Here is a 22,614-nt window from a genome sequence, read left to right on the forward strand (position 1 = left end):
CCTGATACCTCACATGCCATGCTTATATGCAATATCACAGTTATATACAAATGAGGAATATGGGGGTTACAAGACACTCCTCCAAGGTGTAGTATGTCACAGACTTCTGTATGTGACCATCAGAGATAGCCGGGTGAAGAGCCTAGGTGACATTTTGCAAACATCCCAAATATTTTAGCTGTATGCATTCATCTGGAAAGGCAAGTTCATCACTTATGAATGGCACAAATATGTATGGATAATGAGACCAGACAGAATGATTGTAGATCATGGATGGGCAAACTTTTTGGCCCGAGGGCCACATCTGGGTATGGAAATTGTATGGCGGGCCATGAATGCTCATGAAATTGGGGGTTGTGGTGCAGGAGGGATAAGGGCTCTGGCTTGGGGTGCAAGCTCTGGGGTGGGGCTGGGGATGAGGGGTTGGGGGTGCAGGAGGGTGCTCTGGGCTTGGAACAAGGGGTTTAGAGGGTGGGAGGGGGATCAGGGCTGAGGTCGGGGGTTGGGGCATTGGAGGGGGTCAGAAGTGCAGGCTTCCAGTGGTGCTTTCCAGAAGCAGCGACAAGTCACTCCTCCGACTCCTATGTGGAGGCGTGGCCAGGCAGCTCTGTGTGCTGCCCTATCTGCAGGTGCTGCCCCTGAAGCTCCCATTGGCCGCAGTTCCCAGCTTGTTGGCATCATCTTACTCCAAGTTTCTTATATTTGGAATGAATTTTTGATGCAGTTGTTTGTATTTACTGATACAGAATACTTTGACAGGTAAAGAGTTGTTTACATAAAGTCCCTAAGCTTTTTGTACAGTTTAATGTTAGTGAATTAATATGAGCTTTTTTTTTTTTAAACTGCACCATTTGCAAAGTGTACATGTTTCAGGGACAGGTGCTGATAGTTTAAAAGCCTTTCAATCTGTCTGTCAATATCGAAAGGAATAAATTGAGTATGGATGTGTATGGATGAAATGTTGGGTGTTGGGAATATTTGTAATTCAGAAATAATTTCATATATAAAGAAATCTCCCATGGAGGTGCTCAGGGCATTAGCACATCAGTGCACAAATCATAAAAACACAAATAAAATCATCATAATTAAAAACTTTTAAACAAGAAAAGCACACAGAGGGGATGCTGGCAAGTAATAAATAAGCATGGTCATGATTTCATTTGCAGAAACCACTTTTTAAATTTTTTTTTTTAAGTGGGGAGGGAGTGGGTAAGATTGATATCAGGTGTTATATAAAACAAGAGATGAAAGGGAAAATATCAGGGAACAACAAAACTGAAAACATTTTATTTTTATAGATCCTTGAGGAAACTGGGGATGGGTGGGAGAGACAGACATTCTGCACTAGCAGAACAATGGAATTAGTATTAGTAATACTGCACCAAATATGATTTAAAAAATTAAGTTGCTTTGCTGTAATAGCCATATGGAAGTATGCTTATGTTTACTGAACTGTGGATTCCCATGCCGTTTTTGTTGTTTGCATATCAACTACCAGTGTATGGTTTGGATTACTACACGAAACGTTAGAGTGTAAATAACAATATCAAATATATTTTAGACACTGGCTCCAATTTTTGTTTACAACATGTCAGCGTTCTGTTTTAATAAGTGAAAATAAATGTAAAAATAAAAAGCGTGTTACTGATGTATTAAAACACAATTCTGATGTAAGTTATGATTGAGGAAAAAACAGGAAAATAATATACTTAATTATCTATGTAATTTTTGTTCTTCAGAATAGCAACTGCTTTTACCAGAATGAAAACTCTGGCTTCAAGAAATTGGTTTTATGAATGATTATAATAGACTATTAATATTTGCTCTAGAGTCTGCTTTTCAGGCCAGGAACTTGTGGGTTGATATCTCCAAATAGGGGGTTATACAATATGTATGTTGAAAAAACCCAAATTTTTTGGGAGGGGCAATCGCTTTCTAAACACACATTTATTTAAAACTCCATCCTTCTATATATGCATCATTTTAAACACTATTTTTTAATGTTCACATATAGGCAAAGGTTTTCTTGCACTCAGTCAATTACAGGATCAGAGCCATAGGGCTTAAACTTGCTTTGAATGAAGTAAGTGGAAATGTTGCCGTCCTCTTCAATGGGAGCAGTATTGGACCCAGAGTTTCCATTGAATTCTTACAATGAGTTGTAGTAGTATTAAACATTTATATTACAGTAGAACCTAAGGCTCCTGATCAGGATTGGGACCCCATTGTGTTAGATGCTGGACAAACACATAAGATCATTTTTTTATTTCATGGAGGAGTTTAAGCTGCTGTTGACTTGTTTTCTTAATTTTCTCAAGAAAACATTAGAAACAAATCTGATGCTATAAACTCAAAGGTATGAAGAAGCAAATATGGCATTTAGGCTCCAGTCCTACAATTGACCCTTGCAGTCATACAAAGTCCCATTGATTTCAGTAGGGTTTCTCCACGTGCTTTACAGGACCATGGGTTTAGGAATAAAATTGGTCCCCGATCCTGCAGTCCTTATTCAAGAAAAGCTCCCATTGTTATGAGCAAGGCTGAAGAACTGGACCCTAAATCGCATATCTTTTGGTTCTTGGTATTTTGCAGGGTTATTAGAGTGTAGAATTAAAAATATTTTCTTTTGTATTTGTAAGCAGAATTGTGGTGGTCTTAGGTCAAATTTAATGCTTGCTTAAATGCTTAATCAAATAACTTAGAGGAACCTTTCTAATGGAAATGTCCGTGTTCATGTAACCAATGTACTGCACACTGAGCGTGTTACTTGTCATGTTGCATTTAAAGGTTTTACCTGGCAATACAAACAGTGCACTCTTCAGGGAAATACATTTTAAGAAAGCTATAATCTCATTTTGCTGTCTGTTTTCCTTTTATGGGCTATGATATTCCAGGAAAATAAGACTGTTCAATGTAAGTTTGTTTTCTCACCTCTGAATATTTTTGTGAAATATATATATAGCATTGATGTAAAAAAATCAGTTTGCCTCCAACTTCAATGATGCAACTTAATGTTTCCTGCCAAACATTATCCATATTGTGACGATTTGGGGAATCTATCTGTGCACAGTTTATGAATCCTGTTTGATATTGGGGATTCTCTGTGTATATGTCAGACTGCAAATTCCAGTTTGAATTCTCTGGTGTCTTTTGTCTCCATGTGGAGTTAAAATGTACAGGAGATAATGGAAATTATTGCACCTGGCACAGCACTAACAATGAAAGGTTGATGAATGGTGATCATCCATTCAAATGAAGTATCCTTGGACAAAGAGATGCTACTACCCAGGGCAAATGAGTTTTTCAAGTCTGAACTCCAGGCGGGAAGTTACTAAGCAGCAGATCATCTGGTGGGGGACTTTGATCACCTGAAGAGGCTGAACAGGGAGTTACCTGACAAAGGGGATTGGAAGTTAGAGAGAGGGTCTTTTGCAGGGCATTTTAGAGAGCGGTTGGGCACTGATTGCAGTGATCAGAGGCAGAGAGACTCCATGATTAGTGAGAGAAGGCATGTGTGAGAAAGGAAGGATCCTGAACATCCTAAAGGACTCTGACTTAAACTCAAGGAACACCTGAAAGAGAGGATACTTAGGTAGGGAAATGCGTACAGGTGTTTTATTGTTTTCTTCAGACCTTTATATGTCTTGTGCTGTCCACAGTGACTTTTTAACCTTTCACAATGCCTGGTGTTTCTGTTTGCTTCCACTGTCATGTGTCCCTGAAGAGGTGAATTGTAACCCAGAGTACCCATGAATGGGAACGGTGGGAAAGGGTGTATTAAAGCAACAGAGGTGTGTTGGGGGGAAGGATCATCACTGGTTGTGGAGGCCTAGGGCAGCTGGACCATGAGATCCTATTTCCATGAAGGGTTAACAGACAGAGCCTAAGGAAAGAGACCATGCCGGAGCCCAATGAGACTTGGGAAGCTTATACCATATGGGTCTAGTGTTGTGGGACCCAAGCGTAGAGCCTGGCGAGTGTCCAGCAGGGTGAGCGTGACCAGGGCTGTGACAAATAGTTTTACTTATTTCTACTGCTTTCTGGTTCAAAGTGTAAGTTTCTGTACATTCAGCATCCAAAATAACAGTGTTGGGAATGGATGCTTTAACAAAAAGGATGTGGTCATGGGGGCTGAGTTAAGTGTATGGTCTGGGGTGTGTAAGACAGCTGTGGTGGTAGTGTTAGTAGTAAGGTTTGTGGTGGAGAAAGTATGGAGGGTATGAATTGCAAGATAGCTCATCATTTCTTTTCTTGTGATGTCTTCCACAGGTATGTCATGTGGATATTGACTGTAACTGTTTCACAGCAAAGTTATATTCTATTCCCCATCCTTGCTTATCTTATAAGCAACTCACTATTCCTAAGCCTTGCACACTGGTAGAGCAGAAAAATAATGCTCTACGCTTAATCTCAGCTTGGAAAGAACTGAAAACTATAGAAAATGAGGGGAAAACTCCAAAAACCCACAAAGATAAAATTGCACACAGTGAGCCAAATTCATTGTTTATGTAACTCTGCTAATTTCAGTGGTGTTACTTCAGGGATGAATATAGCCCAATATGTTAAATAACAGGGTTTTTTTGCCTGATATTGAATGTCAGCAGTTTTAAATGAAAAGTATATCATACAATCAATTGTTAAATATATTTTACAAGTAAGCCAATCTGATATAAATTATTAGATTCTCAGTGACACTTTTGCAACTGTTTGTATTGAAGCTCATGTTCTTTCATCATGGAAGATGGTTCAGATTGTAGCTAATAACTGTAGATCTAATATCTGGTTAGTGAAAGCTATTTGTTCGTAACAGTCTCACAATCCACTCAGCTCTTCATATGGACACTATGGAGATCTCCAACATTGTTCATATTGTGGTCATACCTAAGGAATTTGTCAATCTAGTTTATATAGCTGGGTGGTAATGTCTGTTCTGCTCATTTTCTTTGTGTGATTTATAAACCCAATTTATAGAACCTTGTCCTAGGACATGGTTGCCTTGTAGTGTCAACCCTGCTCAAGCATGGCACTTCTGATGCTGCCTGCGTCAGTTTCTTTCTCTGAAGTGGGGAGGGATAGCTCAGTGGTTTGAGCATTGGCCTGCTAAAACTAGGGTTGTGAGTTCAATCCTTGAGGGGGTCATTTAGCGATCTAGGGCAAAAATCTAGCAGGGGGTTGGACTAGATGATCTCCCAAGGTCCCTTCCAACCCTGATATTCTATGATACAACACACAAATCAGTGCTAGAGATATAGGTTGGCCCTCCAGCCATGTTACAAACAACCTTCACTCCTTCCAGGGTTAAAAAAAAGTTCTTCTGCAATTCATGGTCTTCTCTTCAGCCCACCCTTTGGGCCCCATTCTCAGCTGTTTTCTGGGCTGCCTTTTGAGTCTGTCTCCTGCTCCAGTATCCTGTACTCAGCCCCTAGGCTGGATCCCCTGGAGTACCATTCTCAGCCCCTTCTGGGCTCTGTTTCTTGCATCTTTCCCTGCTTTGGTACAGAGCACTGGTGCCCAGGCTGGTTCTCCTAGAGTACCTGGCCTCCAGCAGACCCTGACTCAGCTAACCCACAGGAGTCTCCTTGCTCCCTGGGGTTCCACATCCCTGACTGATCTTTTTCAGCCCTTTTTATGAGGCCCAACTGATCCCCTTAGTCTCATTCCGTCAGGCTGGGAAGCAGCTAATTAATTCTGCCACAGGTAGGGCTGAATCTATCTTCCCTCAAAAGGAGTCCTTCTTTTCTAAATACATTCTAAAAGTGCTCCATCAGCCTGCCTCAGGCCTTCTACATGACCCACCACAAATCACTATCGAGGGACAGACTTTGGAGACATTCGAGCACTTCTGCTCCTCAGTAGCCAACTTTCTCAAAATGTAAAAATCGACAGTGAGATACAGCACGGGATCCAGTGTGCAAGTACTTCCTTTGGGAAATTGATTAGGTGCGTTTTCACAGACCGTGACCTACGCAGGAAACCAAGATACAGGTCTATAAGACAGTTATTACTATACTCCTTTATGGATGCGAAACCTGGGTGACCTATTGACCGCATAAGAATGGCCATACTGGGTCAGACCAAGGGACCATCTAGGCTAGTATCCTGCCTTCCAACAGTGGCCAATGCCTGGTGCTCCAGAGGGAATGAACAGAGCGGGTATTCATCAAGTAATCCATCCCCTGTCACCCATTCCCAGCTTCTGGCAAACAGAAGCTGGGGCAGGGGTGGACAAACTATGGCCCGAGGGCTGCATCCAGCCCTCCAGATGTTTTAATCCAGCCCTCAAGGGTCGGGGGATTGCCCTGCTCTGCGCGGCTCCTGGAAGTAGCGGCATGTCCCACCTCTGGCTTTGCGTACTGCTCCCACCCGAAGCGCAGCCCCCGCAGCTCCCTTTGGCCGGGAACTGTGGCCAATGGGGGATGCAGGTGTGGTGTCTGCAGACAGGGCAGCATGCAGAGCTGCCTGGCCGCGCCTCTGGATAGGAGCTGGAGCGCGGGACATGCCGATGCTTCTGGGAGCTACTTTAGATAAGTGCCGCCCGAAGCCTGCAACCCTGACCCCTCCCTCGCTCCAACCCCTGCTCCAGCCCTGATCCCCCTCCTGCTTTCTGAACCCCTCGATCCCAGCCCAGAGCTGTACCCACAACCTCTCATCCCCAGAGCCCACACCCCCAGCTGGAGCCCTCACCCCCTCCCGCACCCCAATCCCCATTTTGTGCACATTCATGGCCCGCCATACAATTTCCATATCCAGATGTGGCCCTTATGCCAAAAAGTTTGCCCACCCTGGGCTAGGGACACCATCCCTGCCCATCCTGGCTAACAGCCATTGATGGACCTATCCTCCATGAACTTATTTCGTTCTTTTTTGAACCCTGTTATAGTCTTGGCCTTCACAACATCCTCTGGCAAAGAGTTCCACAGACTGACTGTGCATTGTGAGAAGGAATACTTTCAGAAATGGCAGCTTCATACCTTCATTAAGTGGTGCTTGTCAAGTTTTAGAGGCAGGAGAAGCACTCAAGCACATGCAGAGCTGATCTATGCTGAACGTTTTTTAACCAATCACATTCCATGTGACAAAAGCACATGACTCCAAGAGCATGGATCTGTGAAAGCAATAAAAACAGCGCCCCAATTGCTGATAAGTAGTGTAACCTGACTTTTTCTTATTCAGAGTGCTTTGAAGTTCTCATTTTGGCCTCAGAAGAAATACTCTTCTGTCATTAAGTAGCTTGATGATTTGTTTTATATCCCAACAGTAATTTGCTTCTGCTCTTACTTATTGCCAAGTACCATACTTCATTATATCTAAGAAAAGCTAAAGTTAAATTGTAAGCATCAATTCAGAATAAACTGTGGAGTTTAGTAGTACTTTTGATTCAATGCAATTTCCCTTAACATGCTTCTTCAAGAATGTAGTGATCTAAGTCCTGTGTAATGATTTCTTGTGAAATTATACTTCCATAACTTTGATCATGGAGCTGCAGTAGCAACTTCCTAGTTGAGGTTATAATTCTTCCCCCATCCTCTAAACTAGATATTGTAACAAGCACATGTTTCGGGAAAACTGCACAAAACCACCTCCTTTTTACATGAAAGTTTGCATGTTTAGCCTTATGTCAGAGGAAAATATCTTGAGGATGTTTGAGATCAGTTAAGCCATATTCAATTTGTGTGTCCTAGAGCAAATAATATACTTCCCTTTTTAAAAAGTCTTTCTAAATTAAGTCAGTAATGCATGTTTTCAAATTTTAATCAAAGTTATGTGACGAGTGCATATGAAAACATAGTATGGAGGATCATGCAACAGTGTTAAGGTTGTTCAAAGCTTTTACTATGTAATCCTAGACTTTCAAACATTATCATATTTCATATAGTTTTTTAGCAGAAATTATGGTGTCTTTACAGCCTTATCAGTCTTAACAAAGGTGTTTGGAGATTATATTATGGTTTCTAACTGTTCATGGTTTATTTCTATTACTTGAAGTTATGGCAAAAGTCAACAGAAACACAATGCTAGGAGTGTCCCTCTTATTTGTAGTCTCATCTTCTAGCTTTGGAGGTGGTATCTTTTTCCTTCAAATTTTTCCTTTAAAATCAATCCATTGTCCTCATTCTAGTTGTCTGGAAACTGTTCCCAGACACTTCTTGTAAGTGCTTTATACAAGATATAGTTCCTATCCCAAAGAATTTGCAATCTGGATTTTAGATGTGAAGTGAATGTGGGTGTGTCACAAATCTGTTCATGATAGAGCGCCTCCTGTACGAGCTACATGGGGAGCGCACACCAATCCAATTATCTCCTGCCCTAGCAAGTGTTACAGGACATCTGTCCAGTGGGCTGGCACTCAGCCCTCCAGCTGAGTCTCATCCCCTGTTGGAGTCCCAGGCAAAACAACAACATCATCTGCAGGCAGTAAACAGGGTTAAACAAAAGGAAGGAAAAGAGAAACCTGTAAGCAGCTCCCTCCAGAATACGGGCCTCTCTTACTTCAGAGTGGGCTCTGGGAGTATCACTATCCACTTCAGAGTCCACTTGGGTTCCAGTGGAAGTATCAGTCCTCCCTCCCTTCTGTTCAGGGTACAGGGTAACCAGACAGCAAATGTGAAAAATCGGGACAAGGGGTGGGGGATAATAGGAGCCTATATAAGAAAAAGACCCAAAAATCGGGACTGTCTCTATAAAATCAGGACATCTGGTCACCCTGTCAGGGGCCCTGCACCCTCCTTCTGTGAGGGCAGGGACTCTGCAGCCTGTCAGTCATCTCTTAGGGGCTGGAGAGGCTCAACAGTCTGCTCCCTACCCAGGGTTGCCCAGGTCTGAGAGGAGTTCTCTCCCTTTTGGCTTTTGGCTCCTTTCCTGGCATGATTTATAGGTGTAGAGGGGCATCTGAGCCCAAAGCAGCTCCTTAACCCCTTCCAAGCTAGTGTGGGGTTTATATACCCCATCACAGAGTGACAACGAGTATAAAGAGGATGGGACAAGGAAGGAAAGGGATCACAGCACAAAGCTGAGGGTTACAGCAGTAGCCAATATGGTGTATGAGAATTGTGCTGCAGTTCTAATGGGGAACTGAAAAGTTTATGAAGCAATGCAGTTACTACCAAACTCAGGTCTAAAATATTCAAAATGTGGACATCCTTACAGGGATGTAAGACACTTTAGATTGCATTCAACTCATGCTGAGTTAGAGCTTTTACTTTTGATTGGAAAGTGGCACACATTTGTTGGTATAGACAAATACTTAATCTAATATGATGGTACAATTATCAAATTAGATGAAGATACCCTGGTAAAGACAATTCAAAAACACTTGAACCAAAATGTTCAAACTTGGGTATCTAAACTTAGACATCTTGATCCACATTTAGTCACATAGATAAGTGACCTGGTTTTCAGAGGGGTGGAGCACTGCAACTTGAAGTCAAACGAAGTCAACAGGAGTTGTGAGTGGGCAGCACACCAATTAGGCACTTATTTAAGTGACCTGACTCTGGATCTACATGCCTGACTTTTAGGCACTCAGTTTTGACAACTTTGGTTAGAAGGAACAACAAAAACCTATAAACTTTCACCTGTTAATGATATTATGCCTGTCATTCCCTTAAAAGTAATTAAGGGCTATTGATAGCTGTACTGGTCCTGGTGACCATTGCCAGCTATTGGAAAGAGATGTAATGTAGACACAGGATGATGCACTTAAAATATTTAGTCTAAAAATGTCTTTAGTCTAAAAATTGTTTTTTTTTCATACCCATAAGAATTAAAACACTAAAGAAGACAAAACATTGACATTTTTATTTCAATAAGAATACTTTTAGAAATTATTGTCTGATGTACACGTTTTGTGAATATTTTTTTTGATACCTTAGGTAGTAATCCGAACTGACAACAGCATCATTAGTGGTTTAAGGACAGAACAAATCAATTATACATTTCTCTGCTCTTCCATTTGTAAAACAAGCCATGCATGATTTAAGTATCTTAAAAATACATACATCTTTCTAAACACACAGAAACTTTATGGGTCACTCTTACTCTTTAAGAAGATGGGCTTGATTCTCTGTTCACTTACACCCATTTTTCACTGATGGTAACTCTTCTGATTTCTGTGGAGTTACTTTTGATTTATCCTTATGTTCCTAAGAAGAGAGTCAAGCATCAAAACCTTACTATTAATTTTGATAGATGTGACTTGGTTCCCATTATGGCATTCCTTCAAAAACAAGCTGCGTTGTATCTGTGCCAGAAATTGATATGATGTTAGTACATCCAATGCAATGTCAAACACATTGAAAGTTTGACTAAAATATGAGCAGCATATGCTAATGCTCTAATACACATGTCATAGTGCTAACCATTTAAAAATGAGGGCAGAAGGGTCTGAACATAAGAGTACTATCAAATTTTATAGTAGGAAAATAATTTCTTCATAATGGACTTGATTTAGATTTCACTTAAACCAAAGTTAATTAGGAGTAACAATATAGAAGCCAATGGAGTTATAAGAGTTGAAAACTGGTCTGAGAGATCAGAATCAATGCCAATGACAATCATGGAATTCAAATGACTTTTATAGCATGCATATATCATATATACTTCCAATCTGTTTGGACTTTTTCATCAGAGGGCTATTTACCATTATGTAAGAGTATGAAACTCTCAAAGTTCCTGGCAGTATGTTCAAAATGCATGTTGCAGTGTTAGGTGATCTAAAGCAGGAATAGCAGCCTTTATGGCTAGAACACACCACAAAACTCTGGGGTTGAAATCCTGGCTCCATCATTGTCACTAGCAAAACTCCTTTTGACTTTAGTGGGGCCAGGATTTCACCCATGAAGTCTGACAGACTCCAGCTTTTTACTAGAAGTAAAATTCAGCATCCAAGTTGTTATGAACCCTGTAAAAGATGGAGTTTCACATGAAAATGCTGACAGGGTGTTAATTATAGTGACGTTTCCAGGCAATGCTATAACTTAAGATGCATTATTCAAACAATTGAAAGCTGCAACAGTTGCACTCCTCTTCAGTGGATGAAACATAAAAGCAAGACATTTTTATTTCCTTGATTATAATACCCTAAAGAATAGCCGTATATTTACTGTGTGCTACATTTTATATCACTAAATTGTAAAGAAACAGTACTGATTTGCACTCTTGGTTTTTAGTACAAATTGGTGCACTACTTTGGATTAAATAGATCCAGACTGATTCTTTTTTTCAACTGAACACAGCCTGGGCCATTTCTGACTTTCAAGAAAGTTTGTTTTTAACTTAAAAAAAAATGGCATGGCTCTGCTCCTCCTGGTTTTCTGTTGGGACTGAAAGCAGAACAACCATGAGAGGGGATACTTTCACAGTATGTTCTGTTCTACCAAAACCAGGAAGTCCTGGAAATCTAATGGAAAATCTATTTTTGCTGGATCTCCAAACCAAACAAAATAAACACAAAATCAAAATCAGACCTTTTTCAGTTCTGCTTGCTACTTCTCTTTTCTAGAGAGCAGACAACAGAAGTAATTTGTTTCAAGCATATATGTTGGCAAAATGAACCTCAAAATCAGATGATGGTGGCATTTTTTAAAATGCTAAAACCTAAAAGTAAATCAGGTGTTGTCTGCCAATTGGAAGCAAAATACTCGAGCAGGCTTAATCACCAAGGCCTGGTTCTGGCACCCTTACTTACTCTGAGTAGTATCATTGATTTTAATGGGACTACTCACAGCTATTCATGTTCAGTAGTTCCTTAATCAGTAAAACTGTGGTAAACTCATTTACAGAATTGTGTGTGTGTTGCTGAAACATGAACCATATCCCTGATGGTCCATAGGAAACAACTATATAAAATGAGCCTAAAGGGGAACTCTTCCTGGACAGGCTCAGAAAGGGCTCTAAAAAGCTTGTCTCAGCTGGAAGTAGCTCCAAGTATTTTACAGAGTATAATTATTCTAAGTTTGTCAAAGAAAATGATCTGGACTGGTGGAATAGAGATACTTTCTTCAAGTACTTGTCTATATATATATTTCACTGACAATGCACATGCTCCCCATGTACTCAAGTTTAGATTCTTTTGGCCAGAAGTGTGCTCTGGGGCCACACCTGGGCCCTGAGTGTCCTTACGCCTGCAACTTGGCCATAAAGGGTGGGGTGAGGCCAAACTCTCCTCAGTTCATTCTCATTGCCAGTGATTACAAGTTGGAACTTGCAGTGTCACAGTTTCTTTGCTTGCTGTGCAATGTACCCATTACAGATACTTAGCAGTTAGTCATAATGTTAGTTTTAGATATTTTGATAATGTTTCCTTTCTTATTTAGAGGAAGAGAACCTGTTTGCCTTTTTGCCTGGGAATCTGCCTCAGTACTGGGATCATCATTATGACTGAACACAGATCTCCAAGCTTTAAAAACTGCCCATCATAAGAGACAGTACTGCCTCTTAACAACTGGCACATAAAATGTTTGTGTTTGGGTGAGGGGTACATAACAGATGAATTTTTTTTTTAAAAAAGAGATCCCAAATTGCTAGAGTGTCTTATAGAAGATGTTCCTTCTGGAGAGGTCAATGCATGACTCTCCAGGCCCTGCAGTAGCTGTGGCAGATTTTCCTGAGCATTCATCTTCAAAAAGTGCTCCTGCTGGCCCCTCTGCTCATATATCTGAGACAACCATTCCTGAAGATCCATCCTCCTTAACTGGTAAAACCTGAGGGTATGGGGAGAAAAGAGCACCGGGCCACCAAAGTGAAGAGATCCGGGTCTCCTTCATGTTCAGATAGTGTTCTTCTCTGAATAAAAGGTATATAGCTGTTACCATCCCATATCAGTACTATCTAGGATAAAAATACATAATAAACAGTTATTTAAGTCTATTTAAAAAGCTTTGCATCAATGATTTATTTCCCATTAATAGTTACTGAAAATTATGATAAACAATATCAATCATTTGTATGTTACAGTTGCTTTACAATAAAGTAAACACTTGACCCCCAACACAAAACTATTCCAATTTTTCCCTTTTTATTAATAAAGTTGTTAATTTACAAAAGGAATTTTTTTTTAAAATTTGGCAAATTTTTCACTGTTGTTCCAGGTATCTGAACCAGAAGGATAAAAACACCCTTAAGTAGGAAAAACTGTCACTGCTGACAAAGGTGAAACTTTCAAGAGAGGAAAAAGAGAAAATAGTTTCTTGAAGGGGACTAAGTCACTTTCCATCTACATGGATTGTGGGTTTTGTTTTTGTTTTTTTTGTTTGGTCATCTAGAACAGACATAAGTGACCAACAGAAAGGTATACCTGTTGGTATACTTGTTTTTAATACCTGTCAACTACCTGGAGTAGCTCACAACTGAGTGTGCCAATCTCAGGTCAGATGGTCAGACAACAGGGCAGACACCCAAACTGGTGGTATATTCTATAACTAGATTCCACCAAACTAGTAACAAGCATGCACTTCTGGATTACTATATTAGTCTTGCCATGGAGGCACAGGCAGTCCCCTTAAACTCTCCAGCACATCTTGCCACACAGATAGACTGGACTTTGTAATGAAAGTTACTAAAACCAAAAATCACCACACATCAGGTCACTCCCAACCCCAAAGGACCAATCACTTACCCCAGGTCAATGGATGCTCTTGATCTCACGCCAAAGACAATGCTATAGTCAATTTCTCTAGTAAACTAATTAAAGATTTATTAGCTAAGAAAAAGGAAAGAGTTATTGAGATGGTAAAGCAGGTAAAATACATTAATAGGTCAGTCAGAGTTTGTAGGGCTAAATGATTGCAGAGGTGCAGTAATTTGCTAGTTTTCCATAAATCTTTCAGGGATACCCAAACTGCCTTTGGGGATCTCTGTCCAATCACTCAGAACTCCTCCTGTCAGAATCCATCAGTCCAGAGATACAGTGTCACTCCCACTATTCATTCTTATTTCATTTCAGCCACATGGCTCTTACCTCCTCCTCCTGTAGGTATATTGTCATTGTAAGTGCTATGGCATTTGTGATAGTGGATGCTATTGGGAATCTCCAGACCCTCTGTGCTGGTGCTCCTCACAACTTTGTAATTTCACTGGTCACTTCTGCCTGTTCAAGTGTGACAGAAGAAAAAAAACAAAGTCTGCATCCACTGAAGAAATACTATTTACAGGTCAAAATAATATGTTTCTGGCTTGTAATATTCATTTGTCCCTCTAATATCTGTATGACTAGTATTGGTTAACAACTTGGGAATTAGTAATATGATCTGAGGATGTGTAAAACACTAATTAGTAGGTCTGTTGATTAATTGCAGTTAGCTCACGTGATTAACTAAATAAAATTAATCACGATTAATCACACTGTTAAACAATAGAATACCAATTGAAATGTATTCAATATTTTTTGATGTTTTTCTACATTTTCAAATATTTTGACTTCTATTACAACACTGAATACAAAGTGTATAGTGCTTGCTTTATATTTTTTATTACAAATATTTGCACTGTAAAAATGATAAAACAAAAGAAATAGTATTTTTCAATTCACTTTGTACAAGTACTGTAGTGCAGTCTCTTTATCGTGAAAGCATCTTACAAATGTAGATTTTTTTGTGTGACATAACTGCACTCAAAAACAAAACAATGTAAAACATTAGAGCCTACAAGTCCACTCAGTCCTACTTCTTGTTCAGCCAATCACTAAGATAAACAAGTTTGTTTACATTTACGGGAGATACTGCTGCCTGCTTCTTATTTACATCACCTGAAATTGAGAACAGGCCTTTGCATGGCACTTTTGTAGCTGGCATTGCAAAGTATTTATGTGCCAGATATACTAAATATTCATATGCCCTTTCATGCTTCAGCCACCATTCCAGAGTACAGGCTACCATGCTGATGCTCATTTAAAAAAAATAACACATTAATTAAATTTGTGACTGAACTCCTAGGGGGAGAATTGTATGTCTCCTGTTCTTTTTTACCAGCATTCTACCATATATTTCATGTTATAGCAATCTCGGATGATGACCCAGCACATGTTCATTTTGAGAACACTTTCACAGCAAATTTGACAAAACACAATGTGAGATTTCTAAAAATTGCTACAGCACGGGACCCAAGGTTTAAGAATCTGAAGTGCCGTCCAAAATCTGAGAGGGACAAGGTGTGGAGAATGCTTTCAGAAGTCTTAAAAGAGCAGCACTCAGATGGGGAAACTACAGAATCTGAACCACCAAACAGAAAATCAACCGTCTGCTGGTGGCATCTGACTCAGATGATGAAAATGAACACGCATCGGTCGGTTCTGCTTTGGATTGTTATCGAGCAGAACTGATCATCAGCATGGACGCATGTCCTCTGGAATGGTGGTTGAAGCGTGAAGGGACACATGAATCTTTAGCACAGCTGGCATGTAAATATCTCGAGATGCTGGCAACAACAGTGCCATAAGAACACCAGATCTCACTTTCAGGTGATATTGTAAACAACAAGTGGGCAGCATTATCTCCTGCAAATGTAAACAAACTTGTTTTCTGAGCCACTGGCTGATTGGACTTGTGGGCTGTAAAGTTTTACATTGTTTTGTTTCTGAATGCAGTTATTTCTTTGTACATAATTCTACCTTTGTAAGTTCAACTTTCATGATAAAGAGATTACACTACAGTACTTGGATTAGGTGAATTGAAAAATACAATTTCCTTTTTTTTTTTACAGTGCACATATCTGTAATAAAAATAAATACAAACTGAGCACTGTACACTTTGTATTCTGTGCTGTAATTGAAATCGATATATTTGAAAAATGTAGAAAACATCCAAATATATTTAAATAAATGGTATTGTATTATTGTTTAACAATGTGATTGTGATTAATTTTTTAATTGCTTGACAGCCCTACTAATTAGCCTAAAATTTAAAAGGGAGGGAGCAATCCTAATATATGTTATAACTTCATTTCCGATGCTAAACCAGTCAAAAATGAGTTAGCTTCAAATTAGAAGCTTTAAAGAAAGCTTGGCACCTAGGGATTTCCATTGGCATTTAAGGATAATAGATTTGAAAATAAAAACAGTGGTCAACCTACCTTGGGATTTACAGCACCAATTTGGAATGTGGCAATAAATACAGACCTCAGACCCTTGGCAGTAGGCATCAGATGGTGATGCCAATATACTGTAGTATGGGCAGTAATGGTTGTTAATTTTATTTGCATACTACATTTGGTACACAGTTTAAACTTATTGAGCAGTGACTTTTCAGGTCTGAAAACTGCAGCATTAAGGGCAATGTAGTCCAGAATTTTCTAATTGGGTGCTGTTACATCTGAAGATATGCTCATACAGCAGAATAGAGGTGCATTCTGTCCCTATTTTATCTGAGCATCTGATTCTTTCCAGGTTTAGTTTCCAGCTGGAGCTTCACCAAGCGGATATTTGGTTGTTCCGATGTGTGTGGAGTTCCGACTTGGAAGGTTAACTGAGAGGACGTTTGGTGTTTCGATGTGCAGAGCAGTGAAAAGAGCTAATAAATTCTGAATAGCCTAAAGAAGGCTGAAGTCTTGAGCAAGTGCTCTCCTTTCTGAGCTAGCTGAAAAATTGAGAGAGAAGCAGTGGAATTTACCTAAAAAGAGTCTGAAAATAAACACACACATTTCTGTGACAGATTGTTTATAATACTTCTTGAAGTGGCTGTAAATAGTAACCAATTATTCTGGATTTGGATAATGGCTTTTTTGATTTTTATTGTTCCTTTATATAAAGATTGTGAACAGAAAGGGGAAAAACATGAATTTAATTATGTCCAGAAACTACTATGTTATGTTTTATATTGTTTTAATCCCATTCCCTCCCTCCCTTTTGTCTGCTATTCATAACTACACAGAATAATAATTAAGGAAGTGGGGATGCAGTCCTATATGTCCAGCTTCAAAACATGCTGCTATCGAAGCATGGAATGATCAAGGAGGTTCTTTTAAGCACTGTACATATGCAAAACAAATACTGTATTTGGTAGCAGTGTCATTTATTAATATTCCCCTTGAAAAGTAAAATACCAAATTTTCTTGTTACACTGAGATTACAGGTCTGCAAGGGCTAGCCATGGCAAACCTCTATAGCTGTGGAATCTCTTAAACAAAGGTCTATGGCATAAAAATGTCAATAAGCTATTCTAAAGCAGGGATGTAAAATGTAAGGGTCACATTCAAAAGTGGTGCTACTCGTCTTGGTATATTTGCCACTTGAGTCACAATGGAATTCAGGAAGAATCTAAATTTGCTGTGTCAATAGGTCTGAATTTCAATTGCTGTCTAAATGGCATATTGGTTGTGTATAAGTACCCCAGTAAGACCACTAAAATGCTAATATAAGGCCATGTGGTGATGGCAAACAGAAAATGGTCACTGTAAATGGCAGCAAATTCTGAAAATGTATTCTGTGCATCACACAACTAGCACTAATGGTTTTAATTGTACCTTTCAGTGTAAATCTCAGATCGTGTGTCTATTTTCAGTACTTTATATGGTGCCCATTACTGTGGTATCTGAGCACCTCATCTTCTTTAATATATTTAGCCTCACAGCACCTCTGAGATAAGGCAGTGCTATTATCCCCACATTACAGATGAGTAGGGCCCTTTGGTTTTGGGTTTTATTTTATTTTATTTTTCATAGGAATTTATCAACGTTTATTGCCACAACAAAAACAGCTGAAAATTGGTGCAAAAACTATTAATAATTTTTCTGGATGAATATCGGGGTTTATTTTGGTGGATGGAAGGAGAGGGGGAAAAGTATTCAGTAGATTAATGCTTTGATTAATGGAATTCAATGTGGCTTGCTGCAGAACTAAAACAGAACTCAGAATACAATGCCAATTCTGAGTTTAAGAAAACAATATATCTCTAATCCCCAAATAAAACTTTTCATTTCAATAAACAGTTTACTGTTGTAGACTTAGAACTATTAGCCTATAAATATTTACATTTAATAATTGGGCCCAAGATTTTAAATATTTTAAAATATTTATAAACACTCACTGTTTTATGTGAAGTCCTTCAGTGTAATTTCCAAAACTTTTCCTGCATAGTGTAGCTAGCAGCAGTCTTTTTAAGGAGTCATTTCCAAGGCCCATTCTCCTATGGTCTTGGATGTAGACAAATTTCAAAAATACTCTCTCCACATCAGCTGAGCCAGGTGGGACACTGAGGATGCGAGAAGCAGCACGCCTCAAAGTTGGAAAGTCAGTGTGGTGGATTTTTCAGAATTCAGGAGGAGTGATGGAGCGGTTGTTCAGGGAAGACATTGCCATAGGCATGGAATTCACTTTCCAGTTTTGCACTTCCTTTGTTAGAATCCACAAAGAGTGAGATTTATCAGCTCAGGCCACACTTTTATGATGAGGGTCAAACAGCACAATGACTTTCCAGAATGATGATTCACTGTGAAAAGCTTCAGGGGACATATTGCGAGTGACAGTAGCTTCCTGTTTCTTTGACAGCTTTTCGTAAAACTTTTGAAAGCTTTTTCAAGGTTGTCCTGCTCAGTGACTGGCAACATATGAAAAGTTGGGTGTGTGGGTTTTTTTCCTGGAATCTCCCCAGATGTGCTTTTTTGAGATAGAAATTGTTAACCAGAATGCCATACACCTCTGTATTAGAAAATGTGCTGTATGTTAAAGAATTGTATTCTAATTTCTTCTGTGCTTCATGTAGTGGTTGAAGTGTTTCAGTCAGTAATTGGAGTTTTGTATGAAGGTTTTGTCTAATTTTTTGTGTAGTCACTTGAGATTTCAGCTTTTTGGCTTTTTTCACTGTGGAGCTCTTCATGATGTAAAAGTCGCGTTAAGACACTCCATGCCTTCTGAACATTCTGTGGAGCCAAATACAGACTAAACCACCTTGTTGGTACAACTGGAAATGGAATGCTGCATTCAAACATGATTTCTTCACAGACATCATAGAAGAGGTTTTTGGTTTTACTGGCATGCTTGAAAACTGCACCAGCAGGTTACAAACTTTTTAAAATCAGCCATTTTGGGAACACCTGTTGCATGAGAGACAGCAACGTGCGGCAGGTGAGCTGGGCAAGACAAATGAAGCAATTCAGGTTTTTCATTCAGCTTTACATCTTGTGTGAACTTTCCAAAGTAAGAAGCTGAGTCAGAATTCACTTTTGCTACATCCTTCCAGGTAAGTGCATATTCATTTAAAGTGTTACTGACAGAAGCTGCAACAGTTTGACTGTTTGCTGACTTTACAAACTCCAAATCTGCCAAAATGAGTGCAAGCATCTCTACAATAAATGAAAACAAATCACCACGGTTGAGAACATTTGGCGGTTCATCAAAAATCAAGCACTAACTATATTTCCAGTCAATCTCTCTTTAATTTTGTTGGTCTGAGCAACATCATTCTCCTCCAAATATTTCTTGATCAGATTGATTGAATTTGGCAAGGATTTTGCAGGTGGACAGAAATTTCGTACAAAGGACCATGGCAAGGCCTAGTAGCTGCTCTGAAAAGCAAAGGGCAAATATAAATTCACTTACTACATTGTGTTGATCTTGCTCTTTCTGTTGTGTCTGGATAAATGCTAATTCCAATGTTTGCTTGTTTCTATTTTCACATTCTTGTTTTAGTCTTAAGTGTCATTTGCTCTCCAAATGTTCTTTAATCTGGTCAGCCCGAGTGTCAACTTCAATGACATACCATTTGCAGCACATACACTCAAATTTATCCTTTTCTCCTGTTTTTGTTTTTTAAAAGCTTTCGAATACTTCATTGTGTTCTGAAGTGTATTCTGATACCGATTTTCATTTTCTTCACATTTTACTGTGTCAAATCTTTAAACTAACAGCTTGAAATGTGTATATGGTGGGCATGAGATTCATCAGTACATTCAGATGTGCAGACACTTCAGAGCTTGCGTGCGTGCCTATTTGTTCTCAAACTTTTGTACTGGTGACCCCTTTCAAATAGCAAGCCTCTGAGTGCAACCCCTCCTTATAAATTAAAAACACTTTTTTATATATTTAGCACCATTATAAATGCTGGATGCAAAGCTGGGTTTGGGGTGGAGGCTGACTGCTTGCGACCCCCCAGGTAATAACTTCGTGACCTCCTGAGAACCCCTGGTTTATTGTGTGTATCTTCTAGACTAATACATAGCCTTACTTCAACAGATAGCTTTGTATTTACACATAGACTAATGTATCATCATAATACTTATGTCTCATGCAATGTACTGTATTTTCCTAATACAAGTTATTTTTTAAATATGTGAATGATACAAAAATAGGGTGAAAATCAGAAAAAAAATACTTTTTTGTAAAACCCAGGATTTTTGGGGTAAAAATTAGTGTAAACTGAAAATGAAGGGGCTTACAAATGAGGAAGTGAGACACCGAGCGACACAGTGACTTGCCCAAGGTCATACAGGAATTCTTTGGGGGAACACGAACTTGAACCCAGGTGTCTCAAGTCCTAGGCTAGCGCCCTAGTCATTGGACCATTCTTCCTTAGACAAAAATAAAAGAAACCCTAAAACTTTGAGCGGATCAGAGTGTGATAGGTGTCTGAGAAAAATATATTCAAGGAATTTGAACAGACCAGTTACCATAACACCACAACAAAGATTTGCCTGGCTTCAATGTGCTACATTGATCACTCTTCTTAATTTTAATACGTTGCACGGTCCAAATGCAGCAGCACTTGCTCACTTCTCTTTGAAAAATGTCTTTATGCTTTTGTGACAATGCAATGGCAGACTAGGCCATCCTGAATATGCTTGCTGGCTGCTGCTGTGAATCAATGTTATGCTGTTTCTTACACATGCTGAAAGCAAACAAACTCAAGTTAAACTGCCTCTTCTTCTTCAGACCATCTTCTTGCAGGAGTTCTGAACTATGCCATTGTTTGCAGCTCCTACTGCAGGAGTAGATGTCTGTTGCTTCATGCACCATCACTCCTATATTTAGCCCTAAAACTTGGGCCCAGATCCATAAAGGGATTTAGGTGCCCAATCCCCAGATTTAGGGCACCTATGTCCCTATTTTAGGCTACACTGCAATCCACAGAATTTCTGGTCAGCTGCGGCTAACCCTGTACGCACCTAAAGTCATTTAGTGCCTACATTTTTGCAGTAAAAGTTCCCTAGGTGCCTACATTTCTACTTCCTAGGCATACACACTGCTGCCTCTCCCTAGGCATCCAGACACCTATCTCCCACCTAAGATCCAGAGAGATCCACAAACCAGGGGAAGATAGGTGCTCCTCTGCCTAACTTGTATGCTCAGAGACCACCTACTGGACTAAGCCCCATTCAAAATCTGGCCAGTGATGGTGGTCCCAGTGCCCACCTTATAACTTTTAGCCCAGGGGTTAAGATACTTACCTGGGATGTGGGAGACCAGTCTTCAAATTCCCCCCTCTTCTTGAAGTGGGGAGAGAAGATTTGAACAGGGGTCTTCTACCTCTGAGTGCTCCAACCATTAAGCTATGGGATACTTTGAAGTGGGGCTCCCTCAGTCTTGCCTGTTGAAGCTGTCCCACTGTGGATAAATAAAGAGTCATTGGAATAGGGGGGCTGGACACTGGGTCTCCTACCTCGGTGCCCTGACCACCAGGCTATAGAGTCATTCTAGCATGCGCACGCTGTCTTTTTCTCTCTCTCTCTTTGTCCCAGTGACTCTCAAGTATTTGTACACAGTAGAACAGCTTCAACAGAAGAGATTGAGACTCACACCAGAATAGCTTAGTGCTCAGCACACTCTCATGAGAGGTGGGAGACCCTATTCAAATTCTCCGCCACCACCACCCTGCCCCCAGACAGAGCAAGGAATTGAATCCAGGTTTCCTACATCCCAGGTAAGTTGCACTTACTGTTGAGCTCCCTCACCACCTGCCTGTTTGTGTGTGATGAGACAGGTGCCTCACTCATTCTCACAAAAAATGACTTAGGGTACGTCTACACTACGTGATTATTCCGAATTTGCATAAACCGGTTTTGTAAAACAGAATTTATAAAATCGGGTGGAGCGCGGCCATACTAAGCACATTAAATCGGTGGTGTGCGTCCATGGTCCGTGGCTAGCGTCGATTTCTGGAGCGTTGCACTGTGGGTAGCTATTCCCTAGCTATCCCATAGTTCCCGCAGCCTCCCCTGCCCCTTGGAACTTCCGGGTTGAGATCCCAGTGCCTGATGGGGCAAAAATCATTGTCGCGGGTGGTTCTGGGTAAATGTCGTCAGTCACTCCTTCGTCTGGGAAAGCAACGGCAGACAAGCATTTCGTGCCTTTTTCCCCTGGATTGCCCTGGCAGATGCCATAGCATGGCAATCATGGAGCTTGTTTTGCCGTTTGTGACTCTCACCGTATGTGTACTAGATGCCGCTCACAGAGGCGATTCAGCAGCGCTACACAGAAGCATGTTTTTACTTTTGCATGACAGCAGAGATGGTTACTAGCCATATTGCACCATCCAAACCCTTCCATAAATTGGAACTGAGGATGATCATGGCTACCAGTCCTTTTGTACCATTTGCTGCTAGTGCCCCTGGCCGATCAGCCAGGGGCGCAAAAGCAAAAATTGGGAATGACTCCCTGAGTCAATCCCTCCTTTTTGGTATCTAAAAATA

At 40.1% G+C, this 22,614-nt stretch overlaps 1 protein-coding gene and 1 long non-coding RNA gene across 12 annotated transcripts in view; one reads left to right on the forward strand and one right to left on the reverse strand.

Moving 5' to 3' along the window:
• WDR27 (WD repeat domain 27) overlaps window positions 1–22,614 on the forward strand; it is a 197,687-nt gene that overhangs the window by 157,763 nt on the left and 17,310 nt on the right. The window contains exon 25 of one of the 11 annotated variants that reach the window (XM_039528790.1): window positions 12,315–12,434. The exons of 9 other annotated variants lie outside the window; for them this stretch is intronic. In XM_039528790.1, the coding sequence (XP_039384724.1) occupies window positions 12,315–12,419 (105 nt within the window). In that variant the 3' untranslated portion in view covers window positions 12,420–12,434. Of the gene's footprint in view, window positions 1–12,314; window positions 12,435–16,378; window positions 16,400–22,614 lie in introns of those variants that run through there. One more of the 11 variants, XM_039528793.1, reaches the window with a different exon arrangement.
• On the reverse strand, window positions 13,770–20,807 carry LOC120400363. The gene is made up of 3 exons (XR_005595774.1): window positions 20,596–20,807; window positions 18,018–19,494; window positions 13,770–14,086 (listed from the first exon to the last, which is right to left on the reverse strand). It is a non-coding gene; the product is annotated as an uncharacterized LOC120400363 (long non-coding RNA).

This window comes from Mauremys reevesii, linkage group 3 (genome assembly GCF_016161935.1).
Source record: "Mauremys reevesii isolate NIE-2019 linkage group 3, ASM1616193v1, whole genome shotgun sequence".
Lineage (NCBI taxonomy): Eukaryota > Metazoa > Chordata > Testudines > Geoemydidae > Mauremys > Mauremys reevesii.